General features: G+C 41.5%; 1 protein-coding gene across 5 annotated transcripts in view; it reads right to left on the bottom strand.

Annotated features, from left to right (window-relative positions):
- mgat4a (alpha-1,3-mannosyl-glycoprotein 4-beta-N-acetylglucosaminyltransferase A) overlaps positions 1 to 18,910 on the bottom strand; it is a 282,181-nt gene that overhangs the window by 194,585 nt on the left and 68,686 nt on the right. Inside the window, exon 1 of one of the 5 annotated variants that reach the window (XM_069891862.1) lies at positions 6,639 to 6,916. The exons of the other annotated variants lie outside the window; for them this stretch is intronic. Within the exon in view, the coding sequence (XP_069747963.1) occupies positions 6,639 to 6,705 (67 nt within the window). The 5' untranslated portion in view covers positions 6,706 to 6,916. Of the gene's footprint in view, positions 1 to 6,638; positions 6,917 to 18,910 lie in introns of those variants that run through there. 5 annotated transcript variants of the gene reach the window in all.

Here is an 18,910-nt window from a genome sequence, read left to right as displayed (position 1 = left end):
GATCTAGAATTCAATCAAACAGAAACTCAAACAACCAGCAAAAAAAATAATTTTGAGGAAATAAATTGATAAATTTCAAACAAATAAGACTGGGTGGATGCCCCCTGTGGGGGCAGCACTGAGACTTGCAGAAGTTTGCCCTGCTGAACTAGCAATGCCCCTCAATGCAGGCTCATTCATTTCATGACATCACTTGCATCAAGGTGAGTCAGGTTGGGAAGGTGCGTTGAGGGCCTGACCTGGCGTGGAGGTGAGCCGAGTTATGCCGAGGGCCTGACCAGCCACTGGCATGGAGGTGAGTTGGGTTGTCAGCATGAGGAAGGTGCGCCAAGGGCCTGACCTGGACATTTGCATGGAGGCGAGCTGGATTGCGCCGAGGGTCTGACTGCATCATTCTGATGAAGAGCCAGTCGATGCCGAGCAATTGTTCCGAAGTGTCTCCCTATTCCTGTCTGGTAAGAGTTTTTATCTTTATTAATATAAAGTATATTATAAGTAAGTTTTATCTGTAAACTTTGGGAGGGGGTCAATTATGATGGTGGCACAGTTGGCATGGTGTATAGCTCAACAGTGTTCCAGTGCCAGCGACCAGGTTCAAATTTAAATTTGGTAAGTTAAAGGAATTACGTGATTAAAGTGAACTTTACGTAATTAAAGACTACAATACTGAAGTTTTTTCAAATGTCTTTACATTGTCTTTCGTCTTTTAAATGGTGTATTCTTAATGCAGGTGTATTAGTTAGGGATAGGAAGAGTGAGTCTCAGTCAACCGGAAAAGTCAGACATCTGGCATCTGCGATCCACATAGGCGCCGGATAATAGGGACGTTACTTTACTCCACATCTACTGCCCCACCATCATCAATTTCATTCTTCACTTCCTCAAAAGATGAAATTTCCTCAAAAACAAATCATAGAATTAAAGAGAACTTGCTGGATCGAAGTGCCCTGACAATATTGAATTCACACCCTTAACTCTCATGCACGCGTCAACCAAACTCCAATACGTGAACCCATTGTGCATGGGTCAACCAAAGACCAACGCTGCACACAGGAATCAAGATGGCCACGCTCAGCCTACGAACCCCAGGACACCGACTAACGAGGTGAGTACGCACATTTTGGCTCTTACATGCCCTGTATCCCTGTTATAGTTGGTCAAATACAACACAAAACCACATAAATTTTATATTTTTTCTTATATATTATTTTGAAAATTCGGTCATCCATGCTGATGGACACGTCAAGTAGGATGCAAGTCAGGAAGTACCTTAAGTTGCTAACTGCACAAGAATGTCAATAAACCTTGGGTATAAGACACCTTGACTTTCCCAGACATCTGTAGACATTACAGGGTAACATGCTATGGTAAACAAGATGCAGGTGTGTGAAACTTGTAAGGTTCTCACACAGAGCCTTGCCTAAAATGTTCATAAAAGTATGAAGAACAGTCCGATGGTTTGAGTTGGGCTCAGCGTAGAGAACGCTTTCTTTGTACCCCTTCTCCCCCTGGCGTTACAAAGGGTTAAACAAAGAAACTGTCATACACTTAATTGGTTCTACTTATTATTTTAATAACAGCTTAAGATGGTGGCCAGGCTCATCAGAGCAGTGATCCCCTGCCGGTGCTGATACAGCCTTGGTGTGACATGACCTGTAATTGCATACTCTCAGGACTTATCTCAGCAGATAAATTGCTTTTTTCTCCAGTTCAAGTTTGGAAATCAACATGGAAACTTCATTTTTAAAAAAAAGGCATTCAGTTGATCATTAACCTGCAAAGCTGTTTGACTTGGAGTACCTTCTTTACATTTTAAATTCATTTTTGCCTCTTCCAGCTTGACTTTTAAAGTCCCAACCTGACCAAGGTAGGTTTTGAGCTCCTCTTGCATTTTTCATACAAAAGGGAGAAGTAATAACATCGATTAAATTCTTGAGACCTTACATTCGCAGGTGCGTAACGCCCAGACAAAAGAGAAGTACCCAGAGGGGCCAGGTCACAGAATTTGGCCAGGAGACACCGATGGCAGTAAAGATTGAGAGACGACTTCGGGGGTAGATACATCACACTGACTTGAAAAAAAGATTGGCCTGGAAAAAGACAGTGCAAAAGACAAAAATTTCTTGTTTATTTTATTAAGTGACGACATTGTTTAACGGGTTTAATGTACCTTATAGATCAAACTTTGAATAAATGGGAAGGGTGGGAGAGGGAGGGAGGGAAGGGAAAGGGGAGAAAATGACACTGTATATACAAGAGGAAAATGTCTAAGTATTTTGGTCAGTATGGTTTATAGAGTGAAAAAATGTTTTAAATAAATAAATAAATTGATAGATAAATAAATAGATGAATAGATAAATAAATAAATAAATAGATTGATAAATAGATAGATAGATAGATAAAAGACAGTGTGATGTATCAGAGGACAAGCCCAGAGTCCTGATCAGGCTACTGAGTGGTGAAAATGGACAATTGTTGTACTTAAGGGTATTTTGGGCTTTGTTTTGGGTACCCTTGTAATCATTAACTTGATGAAGGAGAAAGAGAATTAAATCAGATTGCTCAATGGGAATGGCATGGCAATAAATATTTATTTATGCATATCCCTAATGTATGTTGAAATCACGAATTTATCTTGCTGTTGGATCTGTACCCATATACCAACCCATAGTAGTCAAGATATTGCTATGTTAGCAATACCCTTTTAATGATACAGAAAATTTAGCACAGGAATGCTGTTCCGACTGGACTCAGAAGGTAAAACTAGATTCATGGGGGGGGGGGGGGGGGGGTGGGGGACTAAGATGGAGAAGCAGAGGAAGAGGAGTTTGAGTGGAAGGACAGGCAGACAGGGAAAAATTGCAGCCATGGGGAGCAACTAGGATACGGAATCAAATATAATCAATAAGGGGTTAAAGGTTTTGAATTTAAATGTGCACAGCACAAGGAATAAAGTGGCTGGCCTTGTAGTACAACTGCAGATTGGCAGGTATTATGTTGTGGCCATCACAGAGTAGTGGTTAAAGGATGGATGTCTTTGGAACTGAATGTTCAAGGATACACAGTGTATCGAAAGGATAGACTGGAAAAAGAGGAGGCAGCGTGGCTGCTGGGAAGGATCAACATTAAATCATTGGAAAGAGGTGACTGGACCAGAAGAGATAGAATTATTATGGGTTAAGAAGTGGCAAGGATGACAAGAAAATTGTTGGCTGTTATATACAAATATCCATGCAGTAGCTAGGATGTGGACAACAGACTACAACAACAGATAGAAAAGACATTAGAAGCATAATGTTATGATAGTCATGGGGGATTTTAACATGCAAATAGATTGGGAAAACCAGGTTGGGGCCGGATCTCACAAGAGAATTTGTAGAAAGCCTACAAGATGGCTTTTTAGAGTAGCTGGTTGAGGAGCCCATGGGGGATCGGATGTACTGGATTGGTGACCACAGGTGATTAGAGAGCTTAGAGTATAGGAACCATTAGGTGGCAGTGATCACAGTACGAGTTCAATTTGAGATTTAACAAGGAGAAATAAAGACAGTTGTGTCTGTATTTCAGGAGAATAAAACGAATTATAGTGGCACGAGAGAGGAACTGGCCAAAGTAGATCGAAAGGAAGCACTAGTGGGGAAAATTGGAGAACTGCAATGGATGGAGCTTCTGTGAGAAATAGGAAAGTTGCAGGATTAAAAAAAAAGGAAATATTTAAATGGGCAAATATCATGGCTGTGAGTATAAACGACACTTTCCAATTTCAAAGCGTCATCTTCACAGAAACGTAAGCGATGATATTCCGAATTACTACCTTATTTCCAATAAATCAAACCTCATAACTGCAGCTTTATGTCACCTTTAATTTGTTGATAAAAACGGATAACCATTTTGCACAACTGCGCATCAAGATTTTCATAATGATGGACAAGCAAAGCATTTGGTTACATTTAAAGACAACAATATAAAACGATAATATGAACTGATTAAGATGAAATAAGATGAATTCAAGGAAAAGGATCGTGAGAGCTTACATTCTCTGAAATGATTCTCTGAAAAATACGCCCGGATATTATGACATATGACATCATAGCAACAATGGCAATGCTACGAACAACATTCTTTCTCAAAGGGATAGCCATAAAATTAACTACAAATCAAAAACACAAGGTTTTAACCTTTACAGTGAGTGACAAGGGAAGTCAAAGCTAATGTGAAAGGAAAAGAGAGGGGCATTTGATGAAGCAAAGGTTAGTGGGACTTTTAGTAACAAGAACTGTAGAACGGAATTCTCTCCCTCTCAGAGAAAAGCCTGTTTATTTTCTCTCTGCTTGGAAAACCACATAACCCTCTTAGAACAGCAGCCTGCACTCAGACAAACTGCGGCTCTGAACTTAATCTTCCGAGTTCTTTCATCTATTGCTTTGCAAAACAGCAATCCATTTGTTGTCTCTATAGGCACTCCCCAAAGCTTTTGCAAAGGCCCTTGGAGCCGGCCTGTCTGGCTTGATCAGAGCCCCAGTATTTTAAATGTGATCTGTTTTGAAGTGTTTGTATGTGACCTACACTAAAAAAAAACCTGCCATAATTTATCTCCTTTTAAACATATCTATATACAATATAAAATACAAAATAATCTGTCACAACATCACATACAACCCTGAGTTCAAAAGTGTTGATCGGAACATATAGAGAATTGGGAAGCGTTTTTTCAAGAACAAAAGGTAATTAAAATGATGGAGTATTAAAGTAGGCTGGCCAATAATATACAAGAGGATACAAAAAGCTTCAAGTATATGACAGATAAAAGGTGAGAGTAGATACAAGACCAGTGGAATGCAACACTGGAGAAATAACAATAGGGAGATTCTTTTATTTGATTCATTCATGCCTTAAAGGTAACTTGTTATAAGTCATTATCATGACAGATGATAGTATAGTTTCATTTCATTTTATTTGCTTTTTTCTTTAATAGTCGGGTATGTAAAGGGAAAATAAACCATATTCTAACATTCATATTAGTTATCGTGAAATGATAAAGGAGGGAACATGAAAGAACAAGTTCTACGAATATGCCTAACAAAGGGTGAATGGTTTAGGAAAGAAAATACTGTAGCTGCTTGTGCCATGGTGGAAATATTATTGCCTTATTAATATCTGTGCCAGAGTGAGATAGTAGCTAACTTCAAGATATTGCCAATAAACCTTGGGGGCAAGACACTCTGACTTTCCCAGACATTTGTAAACAACAGGGTAACATGTTATGATAAACACACAAGTTTCACACACTTGCATTTTAAGGGTCTCATGCAGAAGCCTGCCCAAGAGGTGTATAAAAGTATGACGAACACTCCAATGCTTTGAGCTGGGGCTCAGTGTAGGGAACGAGTTACTGAACTCTTTCTTTGTACCCCTTCTCCCACTAGTGTTACAAAGGGTTAAATAAAGAAGCTATTGTATGCTTAATTGGTTCTGCTGTTTGTTTTCTTACAGCACGGGCTGACTTTAACAGCATAACCTTGCAGCACCACCGTCACTATTGTACCATGCATTTCCTAAGTCAAAGTCCCACCAACACAGGTTTCCCTTTCCATTAGATCATGGTTTACTTTGTACTCCACTCCACTTTTATTTCTTCGCTCAAGATCAAGTGGATCAACTAGAAAGTCTGATAGTAGAATTGCTATTAAATTCAATCCATGGCACTTTCAATTCTTCACTATTAACCTTTTTTGAGAGACATGCAGAAGAAAGGGAGACTGCGAACTCAAGTAACATTAAATGTATAGACACTTGTCCACAAACCTGGAAGAATCTCAAAATATGTAATCATCATTTCTTGTTACTAAAATTATCATCTGAAAAAAGATATGTTCTGATCAACACTTTTTAACTCAGGGTTGTACGTGATGTTGTGACAGATTATTTTGTATTTTATATTGTATATAGATAGGTTTAAAAGGAGATAAATTATGGCAGGTTTTTTTTAGTGTGGATCACATACAAACACTTCAAAACAGATCACATTTAAAATACTGGGGCTCTGATCAAGCCAGACAGGCCGGCTCCAAGGGCCTTTGCAAAAGCTTTGGGGAGTGCCTAGAGCAGGGGTGTCAAACTCAAATTCACGGAGGGCCAAAATTAAAAACTTGGACTAAGTCGAGGGCCGAACTAAATATTTATTGAAAATTTTCAACATCTGCATGTTTTCTCTTCTTTCAACATATGTAATGTTAAACTTTTTCTTATTAAAATAAATGTTTAAAATAGTTTTGGATAAACTCTTTCCAGAAGCATTAACAAATGAGAAATAAAATATTCAATAAATAATATTTATCTCTAGAGGATTTGTCAAATGTTGCTAGTGTGCTGTGGAATAGTAAAATCTGAGGGCTATTGAGAATGTGGGAGAATAACATGATTCCTGAAACAATCAAATGGGTGACTGATTGTGGGCATGAACTCTAGCAGGGTTATTTGCCATGCCCTTTTTCCATTGGTACAGATATTCTTTGATTTACACACTTTTCAAGTTTTATGCCTAATGAGCTTGTATCCAGGTGCAGGACCATTTTTAACTGTGACATGAAACTATTGGAAGATCGTTTTATCCTGAGATTAAAGTTCATAATACTTACTCAGGCCTCTGTGCGAGAGGGCGGGGTTTGCGGGCAATCGGGTTGGACAACGACAGTGCGGGGGCATCGGCTCTCGCTGCAGGGCGGCATCTCGGCGGATCAGCGGCCCCGTCACCGTGAGTCGCGGGTTGGCCTGCGGCAGGGAGGGGGAGTGGGCAACGGTCCTGGCGAGGTCAAGCCCGAGGCCTCCGGTTCCGGGCGCTGGGAAGCGGCCTTGGCTTCCCCTGACACCGGCCAGGCCCCAAAACCAGAGTCCACGGTGAGACCCTGCAACGTAAACAGAGGAGGTGGGGGCGATTAGCGGGCTGACGCCAATGCATTCTGGGATTTGTAGTATTACTGTGCATGCGCTAAACTGGCGCGGCGGCCAGCGGGCCACCTCTAATACATTTTTGAAATGATCTTGCGGGCCAAATATAATTATATCGCAGGCCAGAGTTTGACATGTGTGGCCTAGAGAGACAACAAATGGATTGCTGTTTTGCAAAGCAACAGATGAAAGAACTCGGAAGATTAAGTTCAGAGCCGCAGTTTGTCTGAGTGCAGGCTGCTGTTCTAAGAGGGTCATGTGGTTTTCCAAGCAGAGAAAAAAAAAACAGGCTTTTCTCTGAGAGGGAGAGTTCAGCAGCAGTAGCTGGGACTGGAACAGGACAAGCTGGCAAGCTTGTGGAAAAAAACCATTTTGAAGATGGGGTTGAGAGTGCTTAGTTCAGGCTGGTCAAAACCCTTGTGGTCCATACAAGAGGAGATGGCTGGCTACATAATATTTCACTTGAAATAAGGGTGACCTGAAAGAAAGAGGCTATCATCTGGAAAACCCTGATGTGGCAAGTTTCTTCAGCAAGACACTAACATGGCTGATTTGAAGGAATCAGTTTGTGTCCAGGAACAACAAATGTCTCTGAAAACCTACAAGAACCTTCCTGAGTGGTAAACATTTACCTTTCCAGCACCAAAGCCTGGTGAACATTATAAATATTAAATTCTGTGCACAGTATAAGAATTGCCTGCAACTAGTGAACTTGGAGGAATGAGAAGTGAGATTGGACTGTGGATCAAAGAAATTTTCTAAACTTATATACAGATTACATACACATGCGCTAAGAATTAGAAGGGGGTTAAGTTAGGTTAGTTAAGTCAATAGTGATAAGTTAAAGTGTGATTCTGTTTTCATGTTTAAAGATAATTAAAATCAACTTTTATTTAAGTAACCATATGTCTTGGTGAATATCTATTGCTGCTGGGTTTTGGGGAACTCTGGGCTCGTAACAATGTCATTGATGTACTCTGCGATTAAATCTGAACTTTTAAGTCACAGGTAAAGTCACACTTTTGTGTTCATTACAGATTGCTTAACAATACCAAAAGGAAGGGTGGACACAAGAGACTGAAGAACCAATACATGGTTTGCCCTTCTGCAGGAATCATGCCCACCCCAAAAACAAGAAGATTATTCTTAAAATGCAGCAAAGCAGAGATATTTTGTGAGAGGCAGACATAGACAAACAGATGAAATTTACTCCAATAAGGGTCAGATATTGTGCTTTCTGGGTGTGTGTGGATGGGGGTGTGGGGGTGTGCGCATACAGCAATCAGCCACCTTTGGGACTCTGGATTCCCCCTCCCCCTCCCCGGGGTTTATTCCCAAAGCCTTTCCCATGAACTGGTATAGCCACAAGGCAGTGGAGGTTTGAAATTGGAGTTATACCTCTCCTAGATTAGTGACCATCCATGGCAACTGGTTTCAAGGTGCCTATATTAGTGCCTTTGCCCCTTCTTCTGTCGGTGAGAACAGCTCCACTGGACACAAGAACTATGCCACATGTGAAGGCCAGGGGATCGACTTAGATGTCAGAGGCTGTTTGAGATGTATGCCACGAAGAGCATTTGTATAGCAATGAGAGCTGGTCCCCACTACCACCCTTCAGCAATGACAACTTTATTTTCTATAGCGACCCAATTTATATTGCCCAACACTCATTTGCTATAATTCTCTCATTTTATTAAACAATCATTCTAACACCACCCATAATTAAATTAATGGAATATATTCTGTATTCAGTCATTAATGAATACTATGAAACATTTTTATTGGAATCATACAGATCAACCTTTAGTACAACCCATCGATGCCAGCCATCAAGATGAATGAGGGCAAGGAAGGGAAGTAGTTGCAAGAAAAAAAAATTAAATGCTGCAAATATACTGTGCAGCCAATTTCTCTGATAGTTGCTTTAATTTACACACAATATTCACTTTCTCGAATCCTCAGGGGTATTGCAGCCCAAATCATCCAGAAGGACCTTCAGTGGACTGCATTTGACAACCTCCAATTATGCTCTACAAAAAGCATGCAGAAAATGGAATGCTGAAATGCTAATTAAATCACAGGGTGGCATGCCTCTGCAGTCTGCTTTTACACACCAGCAATGCTGATCACAGCAAGAACTCCTCCAATCTTAGTGTGAAAAGCACAGGCGCGCTGTTCCCCCACCCTCAGCCACAGCTGAGACCACTACTGCTTGTCAGAATGCTTCACTGGGAAATCTGTCCCAGTGCATTCACCGAAGTCCAACTGAATACATCAACTCCGAAGGAGGTTGAAAAATGTGGTTGGCAAGGGGCTGTTTTCTCAAGTCAAGAAGAGTGAGGCAGAGCCTCAGGATAGAGAAAGAGCCATTCAAGACTGAGATGAAGAAAAATCATTTCACTCAGAGAGTTTGAATCTTCAGACATCTGCTCCAAGGAGAGCTGGAACTGTTCAAATATTATCTTCAGGACTGCAATCAACAAATTTTGGAGGTATTATGACCATCGATCGAGATACATGATCAGACAAGAAAGGGGATGATTTATGATTTCACTGAATAGTCAAGCAGGATCAACCCCTCCTGTGATATACTCCTATACTCCTAATAAAAAAAAACACTCTCAACTCCTGAAAAGGGCTTCTATTGGGATCAATGGTGTGCGATAAATTTGAAGGGAAGTCAGGGAACTGTGGGTTGAAATTATGATGTTTGGGTACAGGGTGAATTTGTTTGCAGTATTAACACCAGGAAATTGTGTGTGGGTTGTGGGGGGGCAGGGAACTGGGAGTGGAAGATTGCCAACAGAGACAAGCCCATCCTTCAATAATCATCACATTTAAAAAAAACATTTAACCCAGTGATTTATGGGCACATATATATGCTTTTCAAGGATGCATGCTTCCACCCCCTTCTCAAAACCTGGCAAATTTCAAACCAGCCCATGTTCCTGAACAGGAGTTTTACGCTGCTGATACCACCCTTCACAAGTCACAGCAGATGCTATCCACCCAATTTACTCAAACACAAGAAAGTCAATGTTAATGCAAGTAGGGCCAGTCAGAACACTGGATTTACCTCAGTTCTTCAATTTCTAAGTCAAGGCTCGCAATACTTTCCGGGATCTAGAAGGGAAGTGGGAAGGGAGTTGTGAGAATGGTACGACAGAGTATATAGATGTCTTTGGGAGATAAAATGGGAAAGGTTTGTTAGAGTAGGTCACATGCAGACACTTTCAAACAGATCTTATTTAAAATACTGGAGCTCTGTCCCATGCTCGACATGTCGGGGCCGACAGTCTTTGCAAGAACTTTGGAGAGTGCCCAAGAGACTTCACTAATGGATTGTTGTTTACAAAAAGGCAACAGATAAAAGATTTTGTTGGAGCAGCAGTTTGTCTGGAGTGGAACTTGCTGTTCTAAGAGGGTCATGTGGTTTTGCAAGAAGAGCGAGTCAAACAGGCTTTCTCTGAGACAGAGAGAGACAGACAGTGTTTACAGCCAGTAACAGCAGCTGGGACTGAACAGGACAAGCTAGCAAGCTTGTGGAAAGCCCCATTTGGAAGACAGGTTGCGAGTGCTTAGTTCAGCCTGGTCAAAGCCCTTGTGGTTCATGCAAGAGGAGAGGACTGGCTGTGTAATGTTTCACTTGGAATAAGAGAAACAAAAGGGCACTCTATGGTGCCCTGAAAGCAAGAGGTTATCATCTGGAGAACCCTGAAGGGGGCAAGTTTTGTCGGCAAGATACTAAAGTGGCCAGGTGTTCATCGTACAACGATACTCTCTCTGAAAACCGACAAGAACCTTCCTGAGTGGTAACCATTTACCTTTCAAGCACCAAAGCCTGGTGAACTTTATAAAAAAGTTAAATTCTGTGCACAGTATAAGAATTGCCTGCAACCAGTGAACTTGGAGGTATGAGAAGGGAAATTGGTCTGTGAAACAAAGAACTTTTCTGAACTTACACACAGATTACATGCACGTGCGCTTAGAATTAGAAGGGGATTAAGTAAGTCAATAGTGATAAGTTAAAGTGTGATCCTCTTTTCATGTTTAAAGATAATTAAAAGCAACTTTTGTTTCAGTAACCATTTGTCTTGGTGAATATCTGTTGTTGCTGGGTTTGAGGGTCCTTTGGGCTCGTAACAACTGTCATGGTATTGAAGTCAGATTTATTATCAGCTATCTCACCATTATATTTTCTTTTTCCCAGTGAAACAGAAAAATAGGAACAGGAGCAGGCTATTCAGCCCATCAAGCCTGTTCTCAAAAACTGGCCTCAAAAACTCTGGTACACAGGAGTAGTTCCACAACTCGGAGTGAAAAAGTTACTCTTCGTATCACATCTAAATGGGTTACCCCTTATCCTTAGATTGTGACACTTTCTTATAGACTTGCCCAACATCAGGACATCCTTCCTGCATCCAACCTATCTCATTCTGTCAAAATTTTTATCTCAATGGCAATACCCTCTCAGTCTTCCAAATTCCAATGATAACAACCCTAAATATCCAGTCTTTCTTCCTAAGTCAGTCCTGCCATCCCAGGACTGGTGAACCTTCACGGAACTCCCTCAATGGCAAGAATGTCCCTCTTCTGATAATCTGATCAAAACTGCACACAATGCTCAAAGCATTGCCTCACAAAGGTCCTATACATCTCCCTACTTCCATTTTCAACACCTCATGCAATAAAGGATAACACACCAGTTGCTTTACTTCCAGTCTACCGTACCTACATTGCAACCTTTAATAATTACAACCACCAAGACAGTGCTTGTCGCGTCACCTTTTTCCTAAGTTCTCACCAATTGGATAACAATCTGCCTTTCTATTATTGCCACCAAAGTGGATAAGAGGGTCAAGAACTTGCAATTCCTGGGTGTCAACATCTCCGAGGATCTGTCCTGGAGCCTCCATGTTGATGTAATCACCAAGAAGGCTCACCGGGTGGCTATACTTTGTGGGGTGTCTGAGGAGATACGGTATGCAACCAAAAGCTTCTACAGGTGTACCGTGAAGAGCATTCTGGCATCTGGAGTCCTGCCACTGAACCTTGTGGGATTCCACCAGCATCTGCCTATCAATCTGAAAATGACCCATTTATTACGACTCTGCTTCCTTCCTACCAACCTGTCCACAGAAGTACATCATAGCCAATAACACGTTCTCTAATTTTGCGTACTAATCCCTTGTGCATGGTCTTATCAAACCTCCAAATGCATCACAAAAACTGGTAGACCACTGTCCACACTTTCGGTAACATTCTCAGGGTCCACAGTGTGACACAAGAGAAAGATTTTTTTAAGATTTTGCCGATAGCTGGTAAAATAGTTAATCATCTGCTTTCCCTCCTCTGGTAGGCAGTTCGAGGAAGAGAGCAGCAGGGACTACAAGTTTAGAAAAGCGTTTCTGTAGGCAGACAAAATGCCAACAGTGACGGCGCTCACTGGAAAGCAACATATTGTTGATTAATTCAGTGTGAGTGTACTTGCAAAGAAAACATTCATCGACAGAAATGTGAAATATAGGTGGTGATGTTGCCAAGAAACCCCATTGTCATCCAGTAAGATTGTACTGATATTTGATTCAATTCCACATACACTTGCTTTTGTCCCATACTTTAATACTTTAGGATAACTAAAATCTATTATTCTTTGCCTGAGAATTAACAATTTATCCATTATTTATGGCAGAAATTTCCAACTTCTCACCACTTTTTATTGTTTAGAAATGTTTGCAAAGAATTAATGGAAGACAGGTTGGTGAGGAGTACAGTCTGCTTGCCTTCATCAGCTGAAGCACTGAGTATCAGAGCTGAAAATGTCACACAGCAGTTGTGCAAATAGTTGGTGAGGCCATACTTGGGCTGAAGGGTGTGATGAAATTAGAAAGGATCGAGAAAAGATGCACAGGATTACGGCCTGGACAGGCGAGTTGAGACATTGTTTTCTTAAGAGGAAATGGAGGCTGAGATTTATAAATTATGAGAGGCTTGGATAAGGTAGATAAAACTAGGGGATATAGGTTTAAAGCAGGAGGAGAAAGATTTGCAGACAACCAGAGAGACAAATTTTTTAAATAGAGACCAGGTGAGTACATAGAATGAGATGGTGGAGTGAGGAAGTGGCAGGTACAAAGATCTGCAGACAACCGGAGAGACAATTTTTAAAAAAATAGAGAGCAGTTGAGTATATAGAATGAGATGGTGGAGGGAGGAAGTGGCAGATACACTTACAATGTTTCAAAGATATTTGGGCAGGTCCATGGATGGAAAATGTTTAGAGACATGTAGGCAAATGCATACATATAGGAAACATATAGAAATGCATCTTGGTTGAGTTGGGCCAAAAGGGCTCGTTTCCAAGCTGCATGACTAAATTCAGCTCTATAAATTCTTAGGTAACGTACACCTAGTCCAAGACTCCAGCGCCATTCAATCAAATTGCTCTTTTTTTTAAAAATTCCACCGTAAGTCAATCCAAGTCTCCATAATCTCTTCTCATCTCTTAACCCTTGGTTTCATTCCAGTAAACTGTCTTGACACATTGTGAACCTTCCCAGTGTCAACAATCTTAAAAGTAGTTTTCCTCTCACACACTACATTGAATATGACCTTTACAATGATAGTTATTAGATCAATTTTCACACACCATTTAGGCACTTATTTGCAATGTCCATCTATGACTTCTTGCCCATGGGCCTATATTCTCCACCCCTCCATCCCCCTCCCATTTGATTCAGGCGTCTGCCTGCTTTTTGCTCATACCTTGACATTGGGCTCAAGCCTGAAACGCTTGTTGTGTGTCTTTGCCATAAAGAAAGCTATGTGACTTGCTGAGTTTCTCCAGCACTCGTGTATTAAGCTACAATCAGTGATTGCCAACTTGCTTGTTTAACTGTCATTTGAAGCAATATCCAAAACTAGTTATTTAAAAAGTGCCCCACTCTGTAATTACACAACCAATCAATCAGGGAATTTGCACAAAAAGCTTCAGCTAGTTTTTCATTTGCTGCTCTGTTCCCTTGGTACTCAAAACATCAGACTAAAACTTGAAATCAAGGAAGCTTTTTTTACATATTCCCCCTCATAATATAATGACTGCATTTATTAAAAGATATTGAGGCATAGTTAACAAAGTAAAGATTTCATTCAAAGTCTTAAATCTCTACCAAAACCTGAGCTCTGACCTAATTATTTTGGTGAGCATTGATCTGTGCACAATTTGAATAAAATATGATGACCTGATATCCAAGAATATCCATCAATACTGTTCATTCAAATTCAGTGAAATACGTTGCTTCCATATCCTAAATTAATATACATTTTTCAAAACTAAAGAGCTATCAGGAGGAATCCAAAAATTCTTCCTGGGGTAGAATTTAAATTAAATTTAGACATATAGCACAGTAACAAGCCATTTCACTCCACGAGCTCTTGACGCCCAATTAGCCTACAACCCCCAGGATGTTTTGAAGTGGGGGGAAACCAAAGCCCCCAGAGAAAACCTACGCAGACACGAAGAGAACGTAAAACTCCTTACGGGATGTGGGGGTCTAACCCCAGACTCGATCGCTGGCACTGTAATAACGTTGTGCTAACCAGGTCACCCTAACAGAGCCTGATGCATGTTTAACTTTCGGAAAAGCAACTGGATGTGAGAGGGGCCTAAACAATTCTTTAGTTGCAACTCATGGGGGCCAAATTTATTGAAACATGACCTGCTGCTTGTTTTCACCAACCCTCACCACAGTTATTTATGACCACTTTATGGTTATTAATCAGATGCCACACAATCTCAAGGTTTTGTTTTCCATCCAAATTCCAGCCTGCCTGTGATTTTTAGCATTCTTCTAAAGTGACAGCACCATGGAATTATGCTGCTACTGTAGCTGGGTTATAGAGCCAAGGCTGTCGCTTGAATCTGCAGAAGAAAGACACACACACCAGTAGAGTGCATGTGACACTGAGCTTATTTAGTGGCAGCTCTTCCTTTTATAGTCAGTTCGGCCGCATCACCACCGTGGCGTTTCTTGAGCGGGCCGGCTGCTGATTGGTTACTTGGATGCCCGGGCCCTGATTGGGCCCCCTGCGATTCACCGTCAGTAATTGGCCAGTTTTCCCGCTCTGCCAGTGGCCGAGGGAAACGGGCATTTCAGCCGGCACGTTTTGCTGCTTGCCACATTTGACCGCCATCTCCTGTGCCGGCCTGAGGTGCGGGCCACCGGCCGCTACCCCACAAACATTGGTTGGTGTCATATTTATTCGATTTCCTTGGACAGTGAGTGAAACAGGAGCAATCACTTTGAGAAAAACGATGAGAAATTTAAAAAGGTTGTCTTGGCCCTCAAAAGAAACAGAAGCCAGTTATATTGGCAGACTCCCACTCATGATCTGATCCATTCTAATTTGTAATTGGTGAATATATCCAGGAGCATTAACTTCACTTTTTTTCATTGCATGCCATTAGAGAAAAACCACAAAAATGTCTTGACAACAAATGTACAGTGTGGCCCATCAACATGTCAAGTGAAGTTTGCAGTTCACTTGCAAGAAGGAAATCTCCTGATAAAGAACTAGTGCATGTCGCCACACATTGATGATCAAAGGTGTACCCTGCAGATCAATGCTGTGGAGGTTTGAACATTTCCAGCAGCAGGATTCAATGCTGCTGTCAATTCAGTGCCATCCTTTTCATTTAAGGTCGAAGAAGACACAATTCAATCTTCAGAGCAGATTGCAAAATAGTCTGCATTCATCAAAATAAATTTACTACAGCTTGTTTTTATTTGCAGGATATTGAATGCTTTTCTGTCATCTACACGATGTTTTTTGAGGGCACAGTCAGCAGGAATTCATTGTCAGACAACACTTTCTCTCTCCCTCTCTGAATCATAAAGCTGATTTACTAGTTAGCATTAATGAGACGAGCTGCAGCCAGCTCTCTGCCAAAGTGCACTCATGAGGTGTTTTTATGGAGGGCCTCCGCTTCGAGGCCAGCTCCATCCCCGAAGGAAAAAAAATTAATTTACCTTTTTATAGAGCACCCCCACTTTTACGCAGAGCGGCACCTCAGTGAATCCTCCGGAGCCGCTGTGGGGGGGGGGAGGGGGCGCGGGCGCGACTGTTGCCATGGTGCTGCCCGTCATAAATATGCAGCGAGCAATGGCCGAATTTGTTACCCATAATCCCCCACGCAGCTGGAACCGGTCTGGGAAACGCATAGCAGTTCCAGATGCATGGGGGATTATAGGTAAAGAAGTCAGCCATTGATCATTTCCACATATTTCACTCTCAATCACCTGTGAATTCTTTGTTTTGGATACTGAAAATCATCAGTGAAGATAGTCATCATCGGTGTGGCTGCCACTGCTCCACCTTCAGGGCCCCGGCTTCGTGACGCTGACCCGCCATGACTGGGAGATTGGGAAGGACGAGGGAGCTGGCATGGTATCCTCACTAAACAGTCCTGGGTCACGGGCCGATGGCATCATCGCGACGGCATCAGCCACCCCTAGTGAGACGCTTGCATTGGCTGGACATTTATGGAGTGCTCTGCTGCACCTCTGACACAAGCCTACAGAAGGATCGGAGATGGCGCCTTGGAGCGGCTCACAGGCCATTTACGAAGGCAAGGCTCGTGACATGGATTTTTTTGCATTATGAAAGGGCCTATTGGCAGTCCATACCTGAACGTCATACTTCCTCATAATTTTTGTTCATTGTATGGAAAAAATAAGATAGCTGCAGTGGGAGTGTTGAGCTTTAATTAGATCCATTAGTTGTGGCATCACTGAGCAATCAGTTGCAGAAATAAATACTCCGCTGATAGATTGGATTTAAAAATGCTGATGTTGTCAGTGCAGTCCTGGACAAATACACCAGCACAAGTAGATTGGAGAGAAAGGAACATGAAGCTGTTTCGCTCATGACCTAATGGAGGTCTAGTCCAGCTACTTATGTCAGACTGGGCTGACAAGTTGTTATTAGTTCTTCTGTACCCCTGCAGTAATGGGGTGGGGTTGTGGGTGTCTACACACACACAGTTGTGGGTGCCTGGAATGCCTTGCCAGGAATGGTGGTGAAGGCTGAAACATAAGAGGCATTTAAGAGATTCTTAAGACTGGCACATGGATGAAAGAAAAATTGAAGGTGACAGGGTAGGGAGGGTTTCGTACTTTATTTTTAAAAAGGAATATGTGGGCCAGCACAACATTGAGAGCTAAAGGGCCTTTACTGAGTTCTACGAGATTTCAGGGGCTCTGGTCAAAATGTCTCCCAACAGGTATACCACCATAACACACTTGTCATATCCACAGATCCCTAGAGCAATAAAGAGATGGAACATGGATACAAGACCTTTTGCCTACTGGGTCTACGGCAGACATCAAACACACATTCACATTAAATCTACAATGATCCCAAGTTTTACTCCTTCCTTTTATTCCCTCCATATTCTCATCAAATATCCTTACATTCCACCACTCACCTACACACTCAGGGCACTTAACAGCAGCCAATTAACCAGCATTTTGCATTTCTCTGGACTCTGGTAGGGAACCAGAGCCCCAGAAAAAAACCCCACAAGCCATGGGGAAATGTGAAAACTCCACACAGACAGCTCTCAGGATTAAAGCCAGTCTCTATCCCTGACTGCGGCGTTACAAGCTGCGTCACTCTGTCACCATCTTGACAGTGGGACTGAACACATCCTGAGATGGCAACTGAGAAAGTACTGCATCTAAAAAAAAACCATCCTGTGAGTACGTGCGAACTTGGCCATCTTAGATGGTACCTCAATTAACCTTGGGAGATGCTGTCCCAATTTTGACACATCTCTAGATGTAGTGTGGACAACCCTCTGTGCATCACACATCAGATTAAACCTTATCCCAACAAATAAACAAGTCCCATTTCTATGACTGATTTGAGTTGAAGGACACAATGCAATATTTCACTATTTGGAAGTAAAACAGGAAAGCCTGCAGACATTGTGATTATAGTAAATACTCAAAAATGCTGGAGGAACCAGCAGGTCTCGCAGCGCCCATAGGAGGTAAAGATGTATCATCAATGTTTCAGGCTTCAAGTAGAAGGGCTCAGGACCAAAACTTTAGTTATACAGCAAAACCCCCAGTATCCGGCACCTACAGAGATTGGTGGAAGCCGGATAAGTGAATTCTCCAGTTGCTTGAGATTGCATGCTGCGTGGATTGGCAAACTAATCACTAGGGGGTGACTATTTTAAATATTCATACTTTTTAACCTAATTATTTTCCACAATTTTTTTTTTGCCAGTTGCATGAGGCTGCCACTTGTATGAATTCAGGATAACAGGAATTTTACTGTATATCTTTACCTCCAATGGAGGCTGTGTGACCTGCTGAGCTCCTCCAGCACTTTTGTATCTTTATTTCAGAATTTGCTCTCTTCTGAACATTCTCTGGGTTAACAACTTGGTTAGCATGGACAAGTTGGACTAACATGTCTGTTTCTGAGCTGTATGACCCTGATCTGGAACTCAGATTTACTAGCAATAAATCCAAACCTTGACCCTTTTTTGAAAGTTCTACTCCACAGAAAGCAACAATAACTTAATTACACAGATTTAACACGTGCCCTTGACTTGCTTCAGCTACCACATTAATTTGTAAACTTGGCTCTGGGTTGAACAGATTAATGAAATTTAGGGTCTATCAGTCAACCCAAACAGCAACTTTACATTTTTCCCCCCATTTCAAACCCAAATGAACTACAGTTATTTTTACAACAAACAATAATTCAGTCCACATACATCTTACATTCTATAGTTTGAGTTATGTCAAGCTTGGACTCTTGTACAAGCATCATATTTAGATTAATAGATTCGATCCTTAAAATAATTTGAGATTTTTTTATACCTTTCAACTACACGAGGACAAACCCTGATTAAACCGAATCCAGACACAAGGCCCTGTAGATACTA

This window comes from Narcine bancroftii, chromosome 7 (assembly GCF_036971445.1).
Source record: "Narcine bancroftii isolate sNarBan1 chromosome 7, sNarBan1.hap1, whole genome shotgun sequence".
Lineage (NCBI taxonomy): Eukaryota > Metazoa > Chordata > Chondrichthyes > Torpediniformes > Narcinidae > Narcine > Narcine bancroftii.
The sequence above is the reverse complement of the archived record's forward strand: the minus strand, read 5'-3'. Positions and strand labels throughout refer to the sequence as shown.